The sequence below is a fragment of the Manis pentadactyla genome, chromosome 3 (genome assembly GCF_030020395.1).
Source record: "Manis pentadactyla isolate mManPen7 chromosome 3, mManPen7.hap1, whole genome shotgun sequence".
Classification (NCBI taxonomy): domain Eukaryota; kingdom Metazoa; phylum Chordata; class Mammalia; order Pholidota; family Manidae; genus Manis; species Manis pentadactyla.
In genome coordinates, this window is record NC_080021.1 from 155,066,075 (window position 1) to 155,088,127 (window position 22,053).

General features: G+C 42.0%; 1 protein-coding gene across 4 annotated transcripts in view; it reads left to right on the forward strand.

Moving 5' to 3' along the window:
- Nucleotides 1-22,053, forward strand: part of DOCK8 (dedicator of cytokinesis 8) — a 228,316-nt gene that overhangs the window by 136,592 nt on the left and 69,671 nt on the right. For all 4 annotated transcript variants that reach the window (XM_057498603.1, XM_036928398.2, XM_036928392.2 and 1 more), the window contains 8 exons: nucleotides 930-1,068; nucleotides 1,662-1,763; nucleotides 4,724-4,819; nucleotides 5,502-5,736; nucleotides 8,288-8,452; nucleotides 10,080-10,249; nucleotides 12,911-13,006; nucleotides 16,899-16,994. In XM_057498603.1, coding sequence (XP_057354586.1) covers nucleotides 930-1,068; nucleotides 1,662-1,763; nucleotides 4,724-4,819; nucleotides 5,502-5,736; nucleotides 8,288-8,452; nucleotides 10,080-10,249; nucleotides 12,911-13,006; nucleotides 16,899-16,994 — 1,099 coding nt within the window. The remainder of the gene's footprint in view (nucleotides 1-929; nucleotides 1,069-1,661; nucleotides 1,764-4,723; nucleotides 4,820-5,501; nucleotides 5,737-8,287; nucleotides 8,453-10,079; nucleotides 10,250-12,910; nucleotides 13,007-16,898; nucleotides 16,995-22,053) is intronic.

The window sequence follows — 22,053 nt, forward strand, 5'->3', positions numbered from 1 at the left end:
CAATTTTTGCTATTAGTTAAGTCTGGAAGAAGAAAATATCTTCAAGAAGCTAATATTGCTTTGATTTTTCTGGAGTTTTCTATTCTAGTATGATACAGAGAGGTTTTGTGGAAATTTATAAAGAAAGGAATTTCCTAACGTGCTTTGAGATACTGGAAAGGGCCAAGAAAAAAATCCAGCTCTCCTTTGTCTGTCTCCTGTCTTTCATGCATCACTCTACACCTGCCACACCACCTACTTTAAGAAAATTTAGCTTTAAGACTAAAGGAGAAATGGAACACTCAATGTTATGTAGGTAAATTGGGTCACAGAATAATGCCTAAACTATTATTCATATGTCATAAGTAGGGGAGGGAAATCTGTACAGGGTCAGATGGACTTGGGTTTGATTCTGGTTTGATAAATTTGGCCCATTTAAGTATTTTGCCCAACCCACTTTCCTGGGTTGGGATGAGGATTAAATGGGTAATACACATGAAGCCCTTAATGAAGTATCTAGGACTTCATAATTCATTAAAATCAGGTTCTTTTTCCTTCATACCATCACTTATTTGTCTCTTCAAAATCTTTTAATGAATTATGGCCTTGTGCCAGTCCCTGTTCTTGGGGTACAGATAGAAAAGGAGGTCACAGCAGGACTCCAAACCTCATCCTTTTTTGAAATTTGGTTGGTGGATTTTTCCGCTGTGTACAGAGATTTTTTTTTTTTGTCCGGACAAAGCCTTTAGTTTGCTATCAGGCTTGTATAAGTAAGCACATCCAGTGACATAAGCCTGGTCTCAAGGACTTCCAGAATGGTGTGAAATGAAAAGCAAAACACCAAGCAGGCAAATTCTGAGGAGCAAAGGGTCTTTGAGGATACAATTTATCATCAGAGAAGTCCTCATTCTTGCTGACAGTTATTTGTGTGTTACGTGCTTTTGAAACAGGTCTCCTGACTTCTATGAAGAAGTGAAAATTAAGCTCCCTGCTAAGCTCACAGTAAATCACCACATCCTGTTCACCTTCTATCATATCAGCTGTCAGCAGAAGCAAGGAGCCTGCGTGGAAAGTCTCCTGGGATATTCAGTGAGTCGTTTTCAACTTGCCGATTCACACTGCCATTATTTGTGCATCCAAGGTCCCTGCAGAAAGAAACACCTAAATTTTATTCGCTTGCTCTTTTCCTTTCAGAAGTAGCAAAGTGTGCCAGATCAGATTATAGCAAAGAACAGAGATGACTTAGCAAATGACAGACTTATAGAACGGAAAGCTTGTGAATGACAGATACTGAAAAATACACATTTAAGGAAAGCAGTGCAGTGTCCATTATTTCCAAATTTAATATATATGCTTCACATATAAAACTATCTATTTTTTCCTATTTCTCTAAAAAAATATAAAAGATAAAATAAACATTGTTGTTCAGACACATACAAACATTGGCTATAAAGAAAAATGCTACTCACTTGGCTCTGAAAGCAGTAAATCATTGATATTACCATCTCAGGAGTTCTCAGGAAATTTAAAATGCAAAGAACTTGGCAGAAATTACTGCCCAAAAGAGGCCTGGTCAATATCTAATCATCGTTTAGTTGCATTTGATTATTGTGAGCTAGATAAATTGCCAGAATTATATGCTGCAATAAATACCACTTTATTCTTTATATCATCTGTTTCAGTGGCTGCCAATTCTCTTAAATGAACGTCTTCAAACGGGTTCTTACTGTCTCCCAGTTGCCTTGGAAAAGCTGCCGCCCAACTACTCCATGCATTCTGCAGAGGTAACTAGCTAGCTGGCCATCATTGTCTTGTCCATCATCCATGGTCTTGAACCAGCCTCCCAGATCCACTTCCCATTTCTTTAGATGTGGCCGAGGATGCTCAACATGTTTGGGGAGCAGTCATCTGTCAGCACATGGCATTTCTAAGAGTACATTGTTCTAATAGGAGAAAAGAAAATACCTGGCTGTGAAATCCCATTCATGTAGACATCACCAATTCAGAATGTTTGTAAATGCAGCCTGCACCCAAGGCAGATTGTGTGGCATTATCTACCACAAAGGGATTCACAGAATAATGTATTATAAAAGGGGAGGCAGACAGAGCCCATTTGTGGTAACTGCTCTTAGCATGGGCCCTTATAAAGGGTTCCCATACCAGATTCCATCTGTTTCTCCTCTGGGTCAGTTGTCATTGTCCCCAGATAGATATTGGAGCTTTTATTCCCCAAAAGGTCCCAGTGTGAGTAGCCTTTCCCTTCTCCTGTTCCTGCAGTATGTATTGCTCCTCACTCCACTGAAAGGGATTCCAGGGGACTCTCTACTCTGACCACACCAGCACCAGCTTCCCAGTCTGGCTGGTGTAGGTTTACACCAATAAGCATGATTTTGAAGCACATCACAGACACCATCACATCACTTAATTTATAAATATTTCAGAATATATCTTAAAAAATAGGGGTTCTTTTTATAAGCATCACAATGCCATTGTTATATCTTAAAAATTAATAATAACTCCTTAATATCCTCAAATATCCAGTCAGTGATCAAATTTCCAATGATCTCATTAATGTCATATGTTTGTTTGTTTGTTTACCAGTTGTTTGTTTGAATCAGGATCCAAATTAGATCCACACAGTGCTGTTGGTTGACATGCCTTTTAAGACTCTTCTTACTGTGTAGGTTCCCTGGCATCTCTTTTGTTTTCCTTACAATTTTCAAGTTGAAGAATTTCCCAGGAGTTTGAATTTTGTTCTAACTTTCACAGTTAATCTTCATCCCTATTTTGATGACCCATCCCCCATCCCCAGGTTATTCTGTTTTCCTCACATTTTCTTTTCTTCTGGGAGACAAAAGCTTCCTTTATCTTGGGCCACAGGCATGTGCCTGGCTTTAGACCAAAACTCTTCTCCTCACAAACACCTGAGATCAAGCTGAGGATGTTCACAGACATTCCCTGATCATGCCTTGTGATTTGGACACATAGCACCTTCCTGAAGCCCTCAAAATCCACCTTTTCATCATCAAGCTGCACATTCTAACCTCCTAGAATGCCCAATTATCTTTGTAATGCTGCAAAACCAACCCAGGTTTTGGAGACCAATAAATCTTGATCCAAAATCCAGAGTCTACATACAACTCCTGACATGTGTGAACATGGGTGAATTGCTTGCCCTCTGAGTCTCAAAGGTGAAATTGAGCCCATTCCTGCGTGGAAGGTTGCAGTGGACATTAAGTGAGATAAGGAGTATTAAGAACCAAACTCAATGCTTAAATTAAGTTTCTTACATTTATTTTTCCTATTTGCCCTGAGCTATCTTCATAGCTACACCCTCAGCTTCTCCTGACATTCTTCAGACCTGCACTGTCCAAAACTATGACCACAAACCACATGTGGCTGTGAAAATATGGTTGGTCCAAACTGAGATGAGCTGCAAATATAAAATATAAACCAGGTTTCAAAGACTTTGTAAGGAAAAAAAAAGTGTAAAATAGCTCATTCATAATTTTGTATATTGATTACTCATTGAAACAATCATCTTTAGGCTATTTGGGTTAAATGAAACATAGTGTTAAAATTATCCAATGTTCCTTTTTAAAAAAGTTTTGAAATGTGGCTACTAGAAAGTTTTAAATGACATATGTGGCTCACATCATATTTCTACAGGACAGTAGGACTTTAGATCATAGACGGCAAACTCCAGTACTGGGGAGGAGTTGAGCAAGTGCCATAATTAGTGCCAGGTCCTGGTGGGAATTTGTTTATGCTGGAGATTTTCTGCCCATCAGAGACTACAGCTGCTCCTCCTCTCTGCAGACTGGTGCCATGCTGGGATGCAAGCCCAATGCCTTCATATCTTGCAGTTCTCAAAAGAAGTTAGAAAAGCATGCTTTCATATGATTTTTCAAACGTTGGCAACTAATTCAAAAAAGTTTCTAACACTGGACCAAACAGAATTTGGCTGTGGGCTAGATTCAGCTTTGGCCCCCATTTATGACTCTAAGAAAGTTCCAAAGGTCCCCACCAAATGTATACATCCTACACATCCTACCCTCGCTAGTACAGGGTGCTTCCTTCCATCAAAATGTGAGAGATGTAAAACCCACACTCACGTGGCTGGGTCAGGCTAGGCCCTTTTCACCCAACACTGTGTGACGTCTCTACAGGATGACAAGTCTGGTGGGAATTTAGGGGAAGAAATGGCCTCTAATGACTATAGAGCTATTGACATGTAAGTGACATAAAAGAGTCATTTTGAGTAAATTAAAGCAGAAGCCTAGCAAGACTGCTGTTTGGAATCATTTCATTAAAAGGCAAATAACTGCAGGCACTCAAAAGAATGAAAATGTCATGTCTTGTAAGATAATCCCACACTTTGTCTTGACATTCCTGATTAATGGGGAAATTCCTGAAATATCACATTATTTCAGTTCCTGCAATCAAGGACTATCAGTGCTAGATGGGAGCTTAAAGACATCACCCAGTTCCAACCCCCTCTTTCAGCATAAAAAAACAAAGATCCAGAGAGTTTAACTGACTTCTTGAAATAAAAATAACAAGTGCAGGGCAGAAGTGAACTTGAACCTGGGGCTCCTGACTCCAAGCCAGTTACATTAGTTTTGTAGGGAGTTTTATGTTTGTATAACCCTGACATTTACCCTCAGGTTGCTTCACTCTGCTTGTTAGATGTCACAAAAGAGGACTGAATTGCTCTTCTTTTTTTTTTTCCCTTTTAACACAGAAAGTCCCTCTACAGAATCCTCCCATAAAGTGGGCTGAAGGACATAAGGGAGTATTTAATATTGAAGTGCAAGCTGTTTCTTCTGTTCACACCCAGGTAAGGAACATCAAAGTCCACTTCTCATCGGAGCCAGAGGCTAAAATTGAAGATGGAGTAGCACAGAAAGTTTTAAGGACAGTCCAATAAAAGATCGATGACAATCTTTGTGCATGGATAAAACAAAATAACTTTAGTTCTTTGTGGGGACTTACAAGCCTGTTCAGGTTTTACTTGTTTAAATGGAAAGATGGTATAAAATTGGGGAATGCCTAAATGAAGGAACCCAGTACCTGCACTGTTGGCTGAGAAATTGTTCAGGGAGACTTCATTAGAAACATTTTCCTGCTGCTGTCTTGTCTCCCTCTGTAGTTCTGCCAGTTCTCCAGCATCTTCTTTGTTTAGTGCACATTCCCTCCCTTTCCTTCTACTGTCTGTATTTCGCATCTACTTAGACCCCTTTATTGGCAGTGTGTGGGGGGAATGCCTGCCTCTGCTTACAGAGCATGTCAGAATCCAGATTATTTTTCCTTCAGTTAACAATTATTGAGAGGTTCTCCTTTGTTCACACCACTCTACAAAGCAGTTCATAACCTTAGCCTGAAATACTGTGTCTTAGTAGTTCTGGGCTGAAACTTTGAATAAGAGGTTCTGCCTGTAGAGAGCTGCTTGACAGTGTTTATGGATCCACTGGTGAACACTGGTGGAATAAGACCCATGCGGTCTCTTGCCTGTCTTGCAGGACAACCACCTGGAGAAGTTCTTCACCCTCTGTCACTCCCTGGAGAGCCAGGTGACCTTCCCCATCCGCGTGCTGGACCAGAAGATCAGCGAGACTGTATTGGAGCATGAGCTGAAGCTCAGCATAATCTGTCTGAACTCCTCCCGCTTGGAGCCGCTGGTGCTCTTCCTACACCTGGTGTTGGACAAGCTCTTCCAGCTGTCCGTGCAGCCCATGGTCATCGCTGGCCAGACAGGTAGGCGGCCTGTGGGGCTGTGGGGGGCAGGAGCAGACAAGAGGCACGTTGGTTTATGCAACGTGATTCTCCAGAAACCCTGTGAGCAGGGACAACATGCTTTTCAGTTCTACTGATAATGTGAGTTCAAGCGAGGCCAGTGCAGTGCTTTTATTTTTTTTGGAGACTCCCTGGGTGTTAAAAATAAACAATATAGGACACTTAAAATTATAGTATTAAAAAAAATAAATCTATTGAATGAGTTAAAGGCATTCATTCAAATTCCATTCCCGTAATGGATGGATTTATTTTACTTCTACGATACTTTTGTTTTCTTGATCAACAAGGAAATGTGATGTTTTAAAAAAGTAAGGCAACTCATATTAAATGGAAGGAAAAGAAGTTTCTGAATTGAAATTCAATGTGATCACTTTTTTATTGAGATATAATACACATACCTCAAAAGTCACTGAAGTGTACAAGTCAGTGGTTTTTAGTATATTCACAAGGTTGTGCAACTATACCTACAATCTAATTCCAGAACATTCCACCAATCCCCAGTGGAATCCCATGCCCCTCATAATCACATCCCACTCACCCCGCCCCACAGTGCCTGGCAACTACTTATTTTTTTTTCCATCTTACAGTACATTTTAGATGCTTACTTTTAACAAATTAACACTAAATATAATGCATAAGCCTTTCCTTTGGAAATAATGTCAGGTAACACCTTGGTCCATGGTTCTCACGTCTCATGAAGGGGTGGACTGGCTGCTATAGGGCATCTGTTTGATGCTGTTTTGAACTGGGCTTATGTTATCCTGTGCTAGTGAGCCCAGCAGGGGTTTCTGGTAGCCATCTGTGTTTCTAGTGCAGTCCTGAAGAGTTGTAGGCTTCACAGTAATAATCAAGAGCCTATCTGACTCCAGAGGTCCTACAGTATAGCAGATAGCAAGCAGCACAGGGCAAAAGAACACAGCTGAATATTGGTGGGGGGCATGAAAACGTCCATCTGGGAGGATGAAGGCAGCCCCCAGGAAGAAGATGGTGTTTGAGATGGTCTCAAAGGGGGGCTGGAGGGAAAGCAGCCAAAATGGAAACAGGAAAATGAGCATGGTAAAAGCAGAGAACCAGAAAACCACAGGAGTGTGAGGAAAGAAAGAAACAACACATTTGGGCTATGGAATAAAGTAAATTGGTGGGGTAGAGGTTTCGTGATGAACCTGTAGGCTTTCAGAGCCAGGGAAGAGCATGTCTTCTTAATCCCTTGGTTTGCATTGTCTCCTGGATGCATCTTTTGTGGTTCCACAGATAAGACATCCTATGTTGTAAGTTAATATTTCATACATGTAGCTGCTGCTTCTCTAGCTAGATTCCTGCAGAGAGATGACCTCTAACCTCCCTGGATTTCTTTCCATGCCCCTACATATGTGGCACACTGCTTTCTAAGTTCCAGCTATTTGATATAGACTTGTTCACCAGACAAGAATGTTCATTCACATGTTCTGAGCCTCTTCTCCCTGGCAAGTTGCCACCTTATCATGTGGGGATGGCAGGTGTGGGGACAGGCAGAGTAGGTGGAGACCCTTGGTCTATAAGCATTTATTCAGAAGCTGCCTGTCTCAGGCCCTGTGAGGAGACAAGAAAGCATGAGAAATGTGCTCTTCCCTGGAAGGGCTTCCAGCCTGCTCAGAGATGGGGTTCGCCACCAGCAACAGCCAGAGAACCTGGTGATTTGGTGTCACTAAGCCCTGTACTGAGTGGTGTCAGAGGCTTCCTGGGGCGGATGGAGTTGGTGTGATTTTGTGCAGAGGAGCAGGGAGGGCTCTCTTGGAGGGGACAACAGCATGAATGAAATCACAGAGGTGAGAAAGAGCAGACATGTGATGGGGACAGTACAATGATTGCCTTGTTTTAAGGGAAGTTGAATTTGAGCAGAAAAGGGTACAAGGTTGATTGGTAGGATGGAGCCAAACTGCCAAGGGCTGGCACTCCAAACAGGAGAGTGGATATGGCAAATTAGTCCTTTGTACATGTCCATGTCCACTGTGGGAATGACATAATAGACATACATTTTCAGATTAATCTGTACGCCAAGTATCTTTGCTGTGCAACAGTGCATTTCACATAACAGTGTGCATGAGAATCATCTGGGCATCTTGTTAAAAGGCCAACTCTGACCCAGTAGGTCTGGGGTGGGGCCTGAGACTGCACTTCTAGCAAGGTCCCAGGAGATGCTGATAAGTGTCAGTGCAGATCCCACTGAGTAGCACCAATTTACAGCATTGTTTAGAGAGGGGAGGATGGCCAGACAATCTCACTTCTTTGTTGTGAAAAACCACAGTGCTGGCAGGAGGAGGAAGAAGCCGGAGGAAATGTGAAGTTTTTTGCAGTAAGCAGAGCCATGCTAGAGCTTATTAAAACAAGTCACCTGCCCCAGGCCATTGTCTTGACCAGCTGGATCAGTTAGTTGGTCAGGGGTCAGGACTCCTTGTTGCTGCCCCGGAGAACATTCTGATGGGTTCATTAAGGACTGACTGTGAAGCTGCCGATTTTTCTCTTGCTTCCTCAGCCAACTTCTCCCAGTTTGCCTTCGAGTCCGTGGTGGCCATCGTCAACAGTCTGCACAATAGCAAGGACCTGGGCAAGGACCAGCACGGGAGGAACTGCTTGCTGGCCTCCTACGTGCACTACGTCTTCCGCCTGCCTGAGCTGCAGAGGGACTTGCCCAAGTCAGGTAGTGTTGCCCCCAGTGTGGGGGGTGGGCAGGGCACCTTCATGCCCACCCCACTGCCACATAATGCAAAATAAAAGGCCTGAAAATTAAGATGTAACTTTCAGAATGACACAACACTTACATGAATGCTGAAATTAAAAGTTTATTTGTAGATTTTTCTCCCTTGCTTTCTTCCTGCCTCTCTCCCTGTGCATTTATTCATTTTTTGCCTATCTGATAATCTCTTACTGGCCTTTACCCAGGTGGTAATTTCTGATTCAGTTGAGGACCTCTTTTTTAAAAGATGGAGAATGGATAACAGAGGCCTAGAATTCTAGGACAATAATAAGGAAAATAATATATATAATATATATTCAATGGTAGTGACAAATAGAGGTTTCTAAAATTTTCATTCTGAAAATAAAAATGCCTGATCTCATTTCCCCCCAATACCCATTCAATGGTAGTGACAAACAGAGGTTTCTAAAATTTTCATTCTGAAAAAAAAAAATGCCTGATCTCATTTCCCCCCAATACCCATTCAATGGTAGTGACAAACAGAGGTTTCTAAAATTTTCATTCTGAAAAAAAAAAATGCCTGATCTCATTCCCCCCCCGCCCATGGAAATAGTAATAATCCATTTCTCCATTTCCTTAATTATTTACATAGTCAATAATCAACCAGAACTGTTGGTCAGCATGATATAAAAAGTAGTATTAATATGTTCACACAATGCCAGGCCCTAATGAAGAAACTCAGCATTTTTATTAGTCTATACAGCCTCAGTATAAGTAAACTTGTCATTTTGATTGAGGTTTTTTTTTTTTTTTGAGAGGGCATCTCTCATATTTATTGATCAAATGGTTGTTAACAACAATAAAATTCTGTATAGGGGACTCAATGCACAATCATTAATCAACCCCAAGCCTAGTTCTCAACAGTCTCCAATCTTCTGAACATAACGAACAAGTTCTTACATGGTGAACAAATTCTTACATAGTGAATAAGTTCTTACATGGTGAACAGTACAAGGGCAGTCAACACAGAAACTTTTGGTTTTGATCACGCATTATGAACTATAAACATTGAGTTTTTAAGAATTAAAAACAAAAAAAAGTACTGGTAGTACCATATAGACTCACATAATCCCTTTTGAAGACAGGTAGATATGTGAAGGTGAAAAACATCCATATAGACTTTATACTTATCTTCATAAGTTTCAGATGATTCCTTGCATTCTTAAATCTCAGATAACCTTATTGCATATCATGTAAAGTTGTCATCATTTAAATAGTTAATAAGCTGAAAAATCCACATTTCCACCTTGTCTTGAGAACTCAGAGGCTCTGGCGCCCTGGGGGCTGTTCCCCCATGGCAATAGGAGGTTGGCGCTGAGGAGCAGCCCCTGCCATTGGAAAAGGCAGTTTACCACAGTCCTCGCTGCCCCCACCTGCCTCACGTCCTGTCTACTTACCCCCAAAACTTGGCCTTTCTGCCTCCCGTAGACATTTGATAACAAGACCCTAATTCGAAGACTGAATCTAGTGGGTCTTCAATCCGCTGTCTACCCTACGCCTCTTCAGTGCAAGCCCAGTAAGTGACTCTGATCCCCTTTCTGTTGACATGTCTGTTCCTGGTGGCGTGCAGGTGGCCCCACGGCCCTCGCCGACCCTCGCTACCACACCTTTGGCCGCACCTCTGCCGCTGCCGTGAGCTCGAAGCTGCTGCAGGCCCGGGTGCTGAGCAGCAGTAACCCAGACCTCACAGGGCCACACTCCGAAGCAGATGAGGAGGTTAAGAACATCATGTCTTCAAAGGTAGGGAAGATGTCAAACCCTAGAGAGGGGTGCTGGCTTTTTTCTTTGGAACTGACACTTGGAGAAACAACATGAAATCAACCTCCCTGGGGTGCTCAAGTGCTTCACTGCTCAGCTCTAGAGTAATTCGTGTGCTTTTGAAGTCATTGAGACCCTCCTGGAAGATGCAGAGGAAGATGCAAAGGCAGAAGTGGCATTTGAGATCTGCTCGGTTAGTTAACTGGTAGGAAGTTTTTAGAGCGTATCTGCATTAGCCACATGAATTCAAGGAAAAATAATTAACTTTAACTTTCCTGACACCTAAAAAGGTTGTTTTAATCTTGTTTTGTTTTGTTGTTTAATATCTGCCTTTTACATTCATTAATGTCCAGAGATTGATTATCCCATGTAATAATCCCAAAGAACAAAGTCAGATTTTATAAACAAATAAAAATGGAGCTCCTGAAAGGGTTGGTGACTTGTCCTATGTTGTTCTCTTTCCATGAATTCCTTGCTTTTTCTTGATAAACTTTCAATTTTATAAGTTTTAGATTTATAGAATTTTTGTGAATTTAGCACAAAGTTATTGTATACTCCATACCTAGTTTCCCTGTGATTAACAATTTACAGTAAGGTGGTACTGTGTCACAATTAGTGAACCAATATTAATATGTTGTTATTAGAAACTAAAGTTCATATTTCATTCAGATTTCCTCAGTTTTTTCCTAACATCCCTTTTCTATTCCAGAATCCTATCCAGGACACCACATTATATTTTGTAGTCATGCCTCCTTAGTCTCCTCTTGATTGTGACAATTTCTTACACTTTCCTTGTTTTGATGACCTCGACAGTTTTGAGGAACACTGGTCAGGTATTTTATAGAATGTCTCATTTGAAATTAAAAAAAAATTATGTTATAATCCACATACTGTAAATTCACCCCTTTAAAGTGTGTAATCCAGTGGGTGGCTTTTTTTTTTTCCCACAAAGCTATCATGAATTCTTAGTGTGAATTTTCTTTCCAGTTATCTTTGGCCTTAGGTAGCTAAGGTTTTAGAAGAATATCACTTCCCCTGTTTGATTAAAATAAACCAAACTCTCTAGGTTTAGACATAGTTTCCTAACAAAATCTACCCACTTGAGATAGTGTGTTGTGAGAAAGGAAATCTGGAGACCAGGGATAGGTCTAAGCTCTGACACCACCCAGCTGTGTGGTCACAGGCAAGTCAGTTCCTGCCCTGGGCCTCACTTTGCTCATCTCTGTGGAGGTTTCTGAGCCCTGCACGAACTGACAAATCAACTCTAGGTCCACTCCTAGAGGTCTGATGACCTTTAGGTTGCGCCATATGAACCTGTTCATATTCTACCCTCTTAGACTGGCAGAACCACCCCAGGGGATGTGCTGGACCTGGCCTGTACCAGTTTCTGAGAGCTGATTGTTAAATTTTCAGGAATTTTCTGGACCAGTTGTTACATACAAATATTATTTAAAACTAAGTTATAAAGGCTAATAAGCAAATAAAGTACATTAAAAACAAAGGTAATCTAAGTGCAGTGTGGCTCCCTGGATTGTACCTTGGAATACAAATAGCACATCAGTGAAAAAACTGGTGAAGCCCAAATAAAGTCTATGGCTTAGTTAATAGTAATGTGCCAAAGTTAATTTCTTAGTTTTGACAAATGTATCATAGTTAAGTAAAATATTGACATAAAGGGAAACTGGCTGAAGTATGTGCAAAAATTCTCTGTACCACCTTTGCAACTTGTCCATAAATCTAAAATGATTTCGCTTTAAAAGTATAGTGCTCAAACTTCCTTCCTTCCCTAATTACTTTACTACATCTTGCTCTTATCTATGTTCTTGAGGCAATTTACGTCTATTGTATGTGTATGATACAAGTTCTATATACTGTTTTGTACATCTCTTCCCAACACTGGACTCACTGATGTCATGTGAACTTGAAATTGGCCATGATGGAAGCATGTATAGCACAGAAATTGGCAAATGCCATCACTCAGCCATTCCCACCTGAGAGCTGGTTGTTAACCATTTGCCAGCACACCAGCCTCATATTTAAGGTCCCTTTAAGCAATGTCATTTCTCTGATTGCCCAGGAGAGAAGTGATCTGCAACTATCATGGAGAGCCTTGATCATTATATTTTTTTAATAAAAATGGAAATATTTAATTTCTATGTGGACCAAGTTAAGAATTTTCCATCTATTTTGTAGCAAGAGGAGAAAATTTTGTCCAAAGTAGTTTTTGACCATTTCTTAAGTACAGTGTTGAGGAGATGGTACAGTACCGCACTGACCCACAGAGGGGCACTGTTCCCACACTTTTTTTTTTTTTTTTTTTTTTTTTCCCTGCTTTCCCAATTAAGTCAGAGACTGGAATGTTGAAGGGACTATTCAGTACCCCCAGGTTCTCAACTAGGTTTTAACTACCGGTTGTTCTACAAACCAAACTATTAACAGTGATTATCTCAGGAAAGAATTAGGTGTAGCTTTACCTTCTCTGCTTCATTTTATGTTTTCTTATAACAATTCTTTGCTTTTGTAACCAAAAAAAAGTAAGAAATATACTAAAAATGAATTCTAAGGTTGTGATTGCCAGGCCACTGCAATCTTTCTGGTGAACCACTGTCAGTTGACTGTTGAGTCTTGGTTTGTATATTTCAGATTGCTGATCGCAACTGCAACCGGATGTCTTACTATTGCTCTGGCAATAACGATGCTCCAAGTTCCACTGCAGCCCCAAGGCCAGTCAGCAAAAAGGTACTAAGCAGGGCAGTGAGAGGATAATTTGCCCACGCTTACTCACCATGATTGAAAACAGACATCATCAAAGTACTCTCCAGCCTTCTTCCCGCCCTCCTAACACGCACACACGCACACTTTTGTGTCCCTGTCCCTTACCCCCCATTTTTTGACCACCTAATTAACCTATTACCATGCATCAGAAGTATGTGGGTGGCCTGTTAATAAACTGATTGCCAGACCCCACCCTCAGAGTTTCTGATTCATTAGCTTGAAGTGGGGCCCAGGAATTTACATTTCTAATAAGTTCCCAACTGCTGCTGGTTTAAGGACCACACTTTGAGAACCACTGCATTCGCTTCTTTTTTTGGTAGAAGGTGAGCTGGGGACAATTCATCATCAACAGAAATGAATTATAATAATTAGGTATCATTTATTTCAATACTATATTGAATAACATAAAATGCTTCCTTATAATTCTTTCTAATCAGCCTTACCTGTGGGTTCAGAGATGTTACAAATTGTTGAACTGATCATCAGAACTTATATTAAGAAAATTCTCCAATTGTAGTCGCAACCTGTGTGTTCTAAGGGGTGCAGGGGTGGGTGGGAGGGGCGGGGAAGCCATCTGAAATTTTCTCCTTTGCCAGACACCCAAGAGTTGCACCTCAGTAGTAGCTACTTAAGATCTGTAGTGTCCTTGAACACCCTGATTAAAATGTAAATATGCTGATTGGAAGGTAACACAGGAAGCCACTGGCAGCAGTGGACCCCACAGGGAAATGTGTATTAAACAGCCAAGCAGGGAATGAGCCTCAGCACTGCTCACTTTGCACTGCTGAGGCAAAGTTCAAGGCTGGAGCAGCCCTGCCAGGACCTGGTAATGCACACCTTGTAGTAATCCTGGCACCATGCGGTGTACCTGGGAGGGGGACCAGTTAATTGTAAAAGGAGAAGCCAAAGAAGGTATGGCTAGGTGCTGAAAATAAAGTTTTCACTTACTCTGAAATGTAGCTTTGGGCTTTGCAGTGACTGGTCACAGGACCATTTTCTGTCCTTGCCTGCAGCCTGACCTCCTTGGAATAAGGGCCTCACTTCTCCTGGGCACAATCACATTTGCTTTTGCAACTGTCTTGTTTTAGCTTTGTTTCTGATCCTTTCAAGGGCGAGAAGAGAATCATTTCAGTTCACAGGGAAGTTTTCCCACTGTGTTTCCTTAATAGCTCAGCAAACAAGGTTTAGCTCCAAGGCTATTTTCCATAACCTCTGGAGCAAGGTGTTCTTGTAATGATGTTGCCCGGTAAGCAGCATAAATTACTTTAAGAAGCAGCTTATCCCCCTCTAATCTCTTCTTGCCATAAGACTTTGGCAGTCAAACTGACCTATTTTCCAGAGGTTACCTTTAAAGCTGGTGGAGCATGTCTTTCCTACAGTGGGAAGATCTGGGGGTAGCCAAGTTCCACCACGTGACATCCAGCTAGATTACCGCTCAGCCTCATGCCTCTCCCAGATGAGGCAGCTTCACTTAAAATCTCAAACAGCAGACAAATGTGTTGATGTGTTTTAAGACTGTAAAGGTTTAATTCACCTGGCAGAATGAAGTGGGACTGCCTGACAAGCTAAAACACTTAAGCATTCTCCATTTATCACCACTAACCAGCTAAGGATGTAAATATAATACCCAGACATCTGCATGTTGATTTTCCCACCTGTCTCCTTTGAGTTCAGTTGAGTAACTCTCAAATTTTAATGTATGTAAGAATTAGTAAAGTGAATTGCTTGCATACTATATACTAAGTAATTTAAAGGTTTGTCAAAGGCAATCTTTGTTATAATCAATTTTTGCTTTAGGGGTTAAATTTAAAACGTAACTGCCTCATAAGTCAATACCTGAGGGTGTGATATTAGGGTGTTCAAATCGTTTTAGCTTTCTTACACACAGAATAATAAAAAATTAGTTTATCTGTATTTATTCTAGATTTTGTGGTCATTAGATGAATGAGATCCACAGAAAATGCCCAGGCATCGTTTTGCCTTGTTTAGGATGATCAACCATCTCAGTTTGCCCAGGACTGAGGGGGTCTCTGGAGGCAGAACTTCCCATTTTCAGATCAAGACAGTCTCAGGAAGACTGAGATGAGTTGGTCACCCTGTCTTTAGTTTTGAACTTTGTGATGTGTTCTTTCATATACAGCAACAATAGTATTATACACAGCCATAAACAGAAGTAATCGTAGTATTACTGGGAACCATTCAGGTTCCCAGACCCATTTTTCAATGTGTGTAAGTGTGTGGGAGGGGTCTTACCACACGTAAGTAACATGAAGCAATTCTCGAACACCCAGTAGGGTGTCCAAGAACTCAACTCAATTCTGATGCCCAGAGACAGCACCAGATTCCCAGGTTTAGGGCTCCGTCCTACAAGACTGTCCTGCACCCCCTACTCCAGATGCTAGTCAAAAGCCCCAGGCAGTTAACCTGTGCTTCTGACCTACTAGCTACAGATCGGAGGTTCCCACGACCTCCCCTTTTAGGTTTGATTAACTTGCTAGAGTGGCTCACAGAACTCAGGAAAACACATTTACCAGTTTAATAAAGGATACCATAAACGATATAAGTTAATAGCCAGATGAAGAGATACATAGGGCACAGTCCCAAATAAAGCAGCTTCTATCTTCATGGAACTTGGGGCATGGCTCCGTGGCACGTGGAGGTGTCCTGGTTCCCCAAGTGTAGAAGCTCTCCCTGACTGAGAAGCAGGATCCATGAGAGCAGAGAGCTATAAGCTTTTCTCAGGGGTTTTTGTAAGGGCTTCACTGCATAATCATGATTGGCTAAATTATTCGCCATTGTCTGATTGATCCTCCAGCCCCTGCCCTTGGGTGGGGTCCAAAAGTCTCTCATTAACATGACAAGATACCCATTTCACCTTTAAGACTCTGTGGTGTTTTCAGGAACTGTGGATGACGACCAAATATGAGTGACAACATATCTATTTCTTATGACTCATCATACTGCAGTCACTTTTTCCCCATCAGTGTTCAAGAACATTGACAAGTAGCCAAAAAAGCTAGGGAACAGGAAAGGTAAGAAAGGTGCGAGTGGTCTTCTGCTGCATTTGCGGTTCAGCAGTCAGATGGCTCCAAGGAAGTGCAGACGTAAAGCAGAGGACCTTTCCGGCATCTGACCCTGGGACATAGGAATTTAAAGTTGGGAGTTCAGGCTGCTACGATTGTTTTCTTTATTGCAGAGTATCTACTTGTAAACCCAACCTGTAAAGTTTCCTACAAAACCATAGTGGGATTATAAAAACAAGAATTGTTGAGTCTAGAAGGGTGATTAGATACCATCTAGATGGTGGTCCTCTAATTGCAGTCCCTGGACCCGCAGCTCCAGCATCACCTGGGAATTTGCTAGAAATGCAGATTCTCAGGCCTTTCCCCAGATATACTCAATCCAAATCCGAAACTCTAGGGGTGGGGCTGACCAGCCTGTGGGATTCTGACTCACATTCAAGTTTGAGAACCACTGCTACCAACCAACAAATGTTACGGGTGGAAAAACTGAGGGCAAAGTGCAGAATGGCTTGTACATGGTCACACAGAGGGTTTATAGAGGAAAGTAACAAGACAGTCCCAGTTCTGACTGCTCCCCCAGAATGCAGATTCACTCCCATGCTGAGGCCATTCCTTTGAACCCAGCCCTCCTATGTAATACCACCACCAACCTTCTCCTACCCTCCTGAAAAGTCCCCTGGTTTCAGGTTACTTCAACATTGACTTTGCACTCACCTGTGATCTAGGACACGTGCATCAGTAACTAACAAGCTGTGACAATTGATGAAAAGAAAAGAGGTGTTGGTGTATAAAACACTTGGCAACACAGAATGGTTTTTGTGGTTTTTGTGCAGCATTTCCACGAGGAGCTTGCTCTGCAGATGGTGGTCAGCACTGGCATGGTGAGAGAAACAGTCTTCAAGTACGCCTGGTTCTTCTTTGAGCTGCTGGTGAGATCCTTGCATGTTTACACCTGTACTCAATAAGGCATGAAAAGCCCTTTGCAGAATGACAGTGATGTTGGTCATATTAGGAACTGACATTTATCCAAGGACTTGCTCTTGCTGAAAACCTGGGATCATTCCTTAAAATCTGACTGTCTCTCACCCCGCCACCCATCTTTCAAATCTTACTGATTCCACCTTAAAAACTACCTCCAGCCTCTTATTTCTTATCATCTTCACTGCTCCCCACCTGGCTAAGCCACCATCATCTCTCAGGCGCCTCTTGCAATAACTTCCTTTTTGGCCTGTCAGCATCCATATTTTGCTAGGCCTGTCCATTCCGCACAGGGCCACCAATATTAAAAAGATAAATTCACTCTCCTTTTGCAAACCCTTCAATAATTTTCAGTGTAACTAAAAATAAAGCACACGTTTTTACAATGACCTGCAAAGCCCTTTTATGATTCTGTTTACCTCCATCTCTAACCTTCTGCCATATTTCCCTCTCATTCAGCCACATTCTTCCTATTTTGGTTCTTTGAAGGTGACAAACCTTTCAGCCTCAAGGCCTTTTTCAGATGCTCTTTCCCTCCCTACCTTTTGTCCCTCCATTCATATACTTTCTGGGTTCTTCTTAGATTTTAGCTTAAATGTCACTGCCTCTGAGAGGCCTTTTATGACCACTGTATACTGTAATATGTCCTCCATTCTATTATTCTCCTATTTAGTACCCTATTTATTTCCCTTCTAGCACTTACCACATGTATAATTGTTTTTCTGTCTTGCCTATTAGATTTCTAGGATTTGGGTCCATCTTTTTCATTATCCTATCTCTAGCACCAGCACGCTGCTTGGTATCAGACAAGCACAAACTAATATTTGTTGGGAAAAATAATGAAACTTATAAACCTGTTCACCCTACAACTTCTATCAGTTCTCTAGCAGAAGCAAAAGGTATAGCCATGTTCCTTAATTTTAAGATAAAGAGAATCATAGTAATACCAGTATTTTTGTTTAATTATTACTGGAAGTGAAAAGATTTTACCATAAAGCCACTAAGAATAACTTTTGTCAATGTCAGTAAATAGAGGTGCATGGTGATATAATGTTCAATGAAAAAGGCATAAACTTGCAGACACCAGCTATTTAAAAATGTATGTACAAACAATCTGGAGGCTTAGGATTAGGAGTGGATTGAAATTTAGTGTTACAGTGAGCTTTATATTCACTGGGTTCTTTCCCCTGACATTGTTGAAGTGGATTTTTTTTTAAGAGAGAGAAAGGGTAGGATTTCCACCTGAACTTTAGTTTATCTATGTAAGTTCAAGCTTAAGAAAAAGGGGACAGTACTGAACAATAGGACATACAGAACAAGAGGGTCAAAGGAAATAAAACTATAATGCCCATTTGGGGAGGAAACAGGAAGTGATGTGCAATAGAATTAAAAAGAAGTCAGGCCTATGCCACAGAAATACATCCAGCATACAAATCCCTTAGCATTTCACCAAGTTCCAACACCTAGTTTGAGTAGGGTTTTTCTAGACAAGTGTCCTTTCAAAGCACAGTCTCAAATCCCTGCAACAGAATCACCTGGGGGTGCTTAGTAAAAATAAAGCAGATTCTTGAGACCCTCCATAGAACTGCTGACAGCAATGAGAAGGGGTGAAGCAGCATGTTATCAACCTGTCTTCCCAGGTGACTTCTAAGCACACTGAAGGTCCACCAGTCCACACAACCTCTGTTCTGGGAGGTCTAAACCAAGCTAAGGGTCTTTATCTCCAGCCAGCACCTAATCTGATTTCTAAAAACCAGGTTGATGAAGGTGGGCAGCTGTAGCCCACCAGTCTTGGAGCAATAGCATTAGCAGTAAGACATGAGCTCTGTGCTCTGGCAGTGGATGCTCTGGCTATAAAATTGTTTTCTGAGACATGAAAAGGATCAAAACCAACACTCCATGCACTGTACATCTTGTATCCACTTACCCATCTCACCTACCCATCAAGTTTTTCCAAGAAGATTCACGTAGTTCATAATCCATCTATAATCCATACAAATCATCTTAAGATGAGTTCATCTGCCATTGCAAAAAAAAAAAAAATACAAGAAGCAAAAACTAAATTTTTGTAGACTCTCCTAGAAAAAGTCTCAAAGGAAAGCAGTATCTCAGTTCAAAAATGTTTTATTGTCATTTACTCATGCACATGCACACATAGGTGCACACACATTTCACCTAATCATTCTTAGGTATTATTTAATAGTTACACATTATAAGTACTACAGTTGTTAGACTGGAGAACTAAAGCCCTATAATAGTGGTTCTCAAACATATCAATGTGAGGCTTCCTGTAGCAGCACTGGATACTCTTTACTATGTCCTTGACCCCTCAGGGCCCTGTGTGGTAACTGCCCTGTGAGTTATCCCCATGGCACTCACCAGACACCAAGGCCTAGTGTGGTTTGCCCAGCCCTTTCAGCCAGTGAGGGAAAGAGCTTCACTTCTGCAATGCTATAGTCCACTCTCTATCCCCCCTGCCATTTTGCTTTGCATTGGGAGCTCAAAGTTGCAAAACATTTCCTTAGCCTAACATATTGACAACATGCGAAACCTTTATGTTCAGAAGTCAACTTTCAGGCAGGGCCTCATTGATGCTCCCATTCCCAGTTAGAATGAACTAGGCATTGTGAGGCCTGCGTGGCTCCATGTGGCTTCTGAAAACCCTCTTTTAAGGCCAAGTTTGTATTCTCCGCAGGCTAACAATGACTCTGGACTTCATATAATCCCAGTAACCCCTGGCATGCCTGAGGAAGGAAAAATAATACATCTAAACATATTGTGCATTTTCCCATGTATGTGCCAGGCATCATCTTAAGCATTATTTCATTTAATCCTCAAACAACCTTGAGGCAGGAGTTTTCTGTGGTTCCCAATTGATAAGTGGGCTGGAGGAAGGCTGGTGGCCATAATGAGGATTCTCCAGGTCAGCCAAAGGCTTTGTCAGTACCCGTTCGCAACCCCCAGCTGCAGGGAGCTAAGGAAACCGGGGGAAAGGTGACACTTGTCTTTGTGCACATTTATTTACCAGGACTTGGTGGGTCCAGGAGAGAAAGCTAAGCTAAAGCTGATAGCCCTCCTTCCTTCTAGGAGTCCCCTATGGTGAACAGATAAAAGTCCTTGGAAAGAAAGCTCCTGCTGCTCTGAGCCCATGGAAGGAGTTGGTCACTGTGCAGGGCATCCAAGACACAGGGTACCTAGGGCTTTGCATGTTATAGCCTAAGTCCCTCAGGGTCCTGCAGGGCAACAGCGGCCTGACTCAGAAGGGTTTGCCGAAAGGCATTTATCGCAGGGACCTTCCCCAGGGTGTGTGCAAGGTTACAGGAGCATATATGGGTTGGCAAAGCACCCAGGAAGCAGCAAGTGCTGGAAGCCTTTATTCTAGCTCTAAAGAAGCAAGAGTAAGGGATGGTATAAATGGGCTGAGAGAAAGCTGAGGCAGAGGAGAGAGTCCACATGAGAGGAGCTGGGGTCTTAAGGAAACCAACAACTGCTAGACCATTTGACAGCAGGACTGAGGCCAGGACCTCTCCACCCTCCTGTCCCAGCCTCCTGCTGGGGCCTCCCGCTGGCCGACTCCCACCAAAAGCCCAACAAGGAAGCCTGAGAGATGTTGTCCATAGACGTCAGCTTCCCAAGTTTCAGAGATCAACAGAGAAGGACAAGAAATGGATCTAGGGGCTGGCAGGAAGCAAATGGAAGCTTTCAGCCCCAGCCAGAACTTTGCACAGAAATTGATCTCATACTCATACAGAAGGCCCAGTCCTTTGTGCATTATTTGTGCATTTGTTTTATGGATGCTCAGGAAGTTATTTAAAAAACAAAATTAAGTTTTTCCAAGAAGCTTGAAGAGAAAGCAACAACAGCCACCTTAGACTTAGCCAATAATCTAGGTTTGGTTTAACACCGTTCAGTTGTGTGAATGCCCAAGTGCTAACGAACCACCACTTCGGCTTCAGAGCTGTTGTACATGATCCTTGGGTGAATTTCACACTTGCTAATGAATAAAGCTCTGTGCTTCCAGAAACTGCTGAGCTAGATTTTGGAGGCCCAGAGGTAAATGGGTGACCCAGTTTACTCAGGGCATTCTTTAGAGGTACCCCTGTGGTGAGTGTATCACAAAGGCCAATATGGGGGAAATATTTCCCTGTCTTACCCTGCCCTACAAATAATGGGTCAAGCATCCACTAATATTTCTACTGGGTCTTCCTGTCTGGAGATCCAAAGGACACAGTAGCTGGAAAGTTGCTGACCATTTGGGAAGAGGCCACTAGCTGTGAGGTTTATTTATTTGGTTGTAGGATGGCCAAGCTCAGCAGGCAGGAGCTGAACGCAACAGTGAGTTCTAAAAGCCTGGTGCTGGGGTGGGTTAGCCAGAAGGAATCAGGAGTGGACAGCTCAAAACAAAGAGGCCTTGTTTTCCTAAGTCCTTTGTTAGGGACATAGAGAGACACTTTTGCCAGACAAAAACAGGATCCAGTTTCCACCCCTCGCTCAGGTCCCCCCACCGGGTATGTGAGACTCTATGGGGTATAGACATGTCCATGTGTGGCCTGAACCAAACAGGGCGCTGTAGTGAAGGAAAACCATGATTCTCACACTGGGCTTCAGGATTTTATATCCTTAGGTCTTCAGCAAGCTGTCAATGATATTATCTTAAAACATGAAACCTATAAAGACTATCTGTCTATTATTATCTTCTTATTTTACCTTCTCTTTGTTTTTAATGCTTATCAAAATTGTCAGTTCTGTATTCTTGGAAACAGGAATATGCTGTTAGTGCTCTAAACATTCTCCCATATAGCTCTTGGGAGTAGAGGTCATTTTTCCCATACAACTGTCTTTGTTCCCTCTTCTTCCATCTGATTTGTGGGGTCACCATCAGGCAAGTGTGGGTGGTTTAACTCCCAGGGCCATTTCCTTTTGCAGTGACTCCCTGATTAGCCTGGTCATATTCATGAACATGACCTCAGAAAGTAGGCACCTAGTCATAGGAACCCCCAGTCTCTGCCT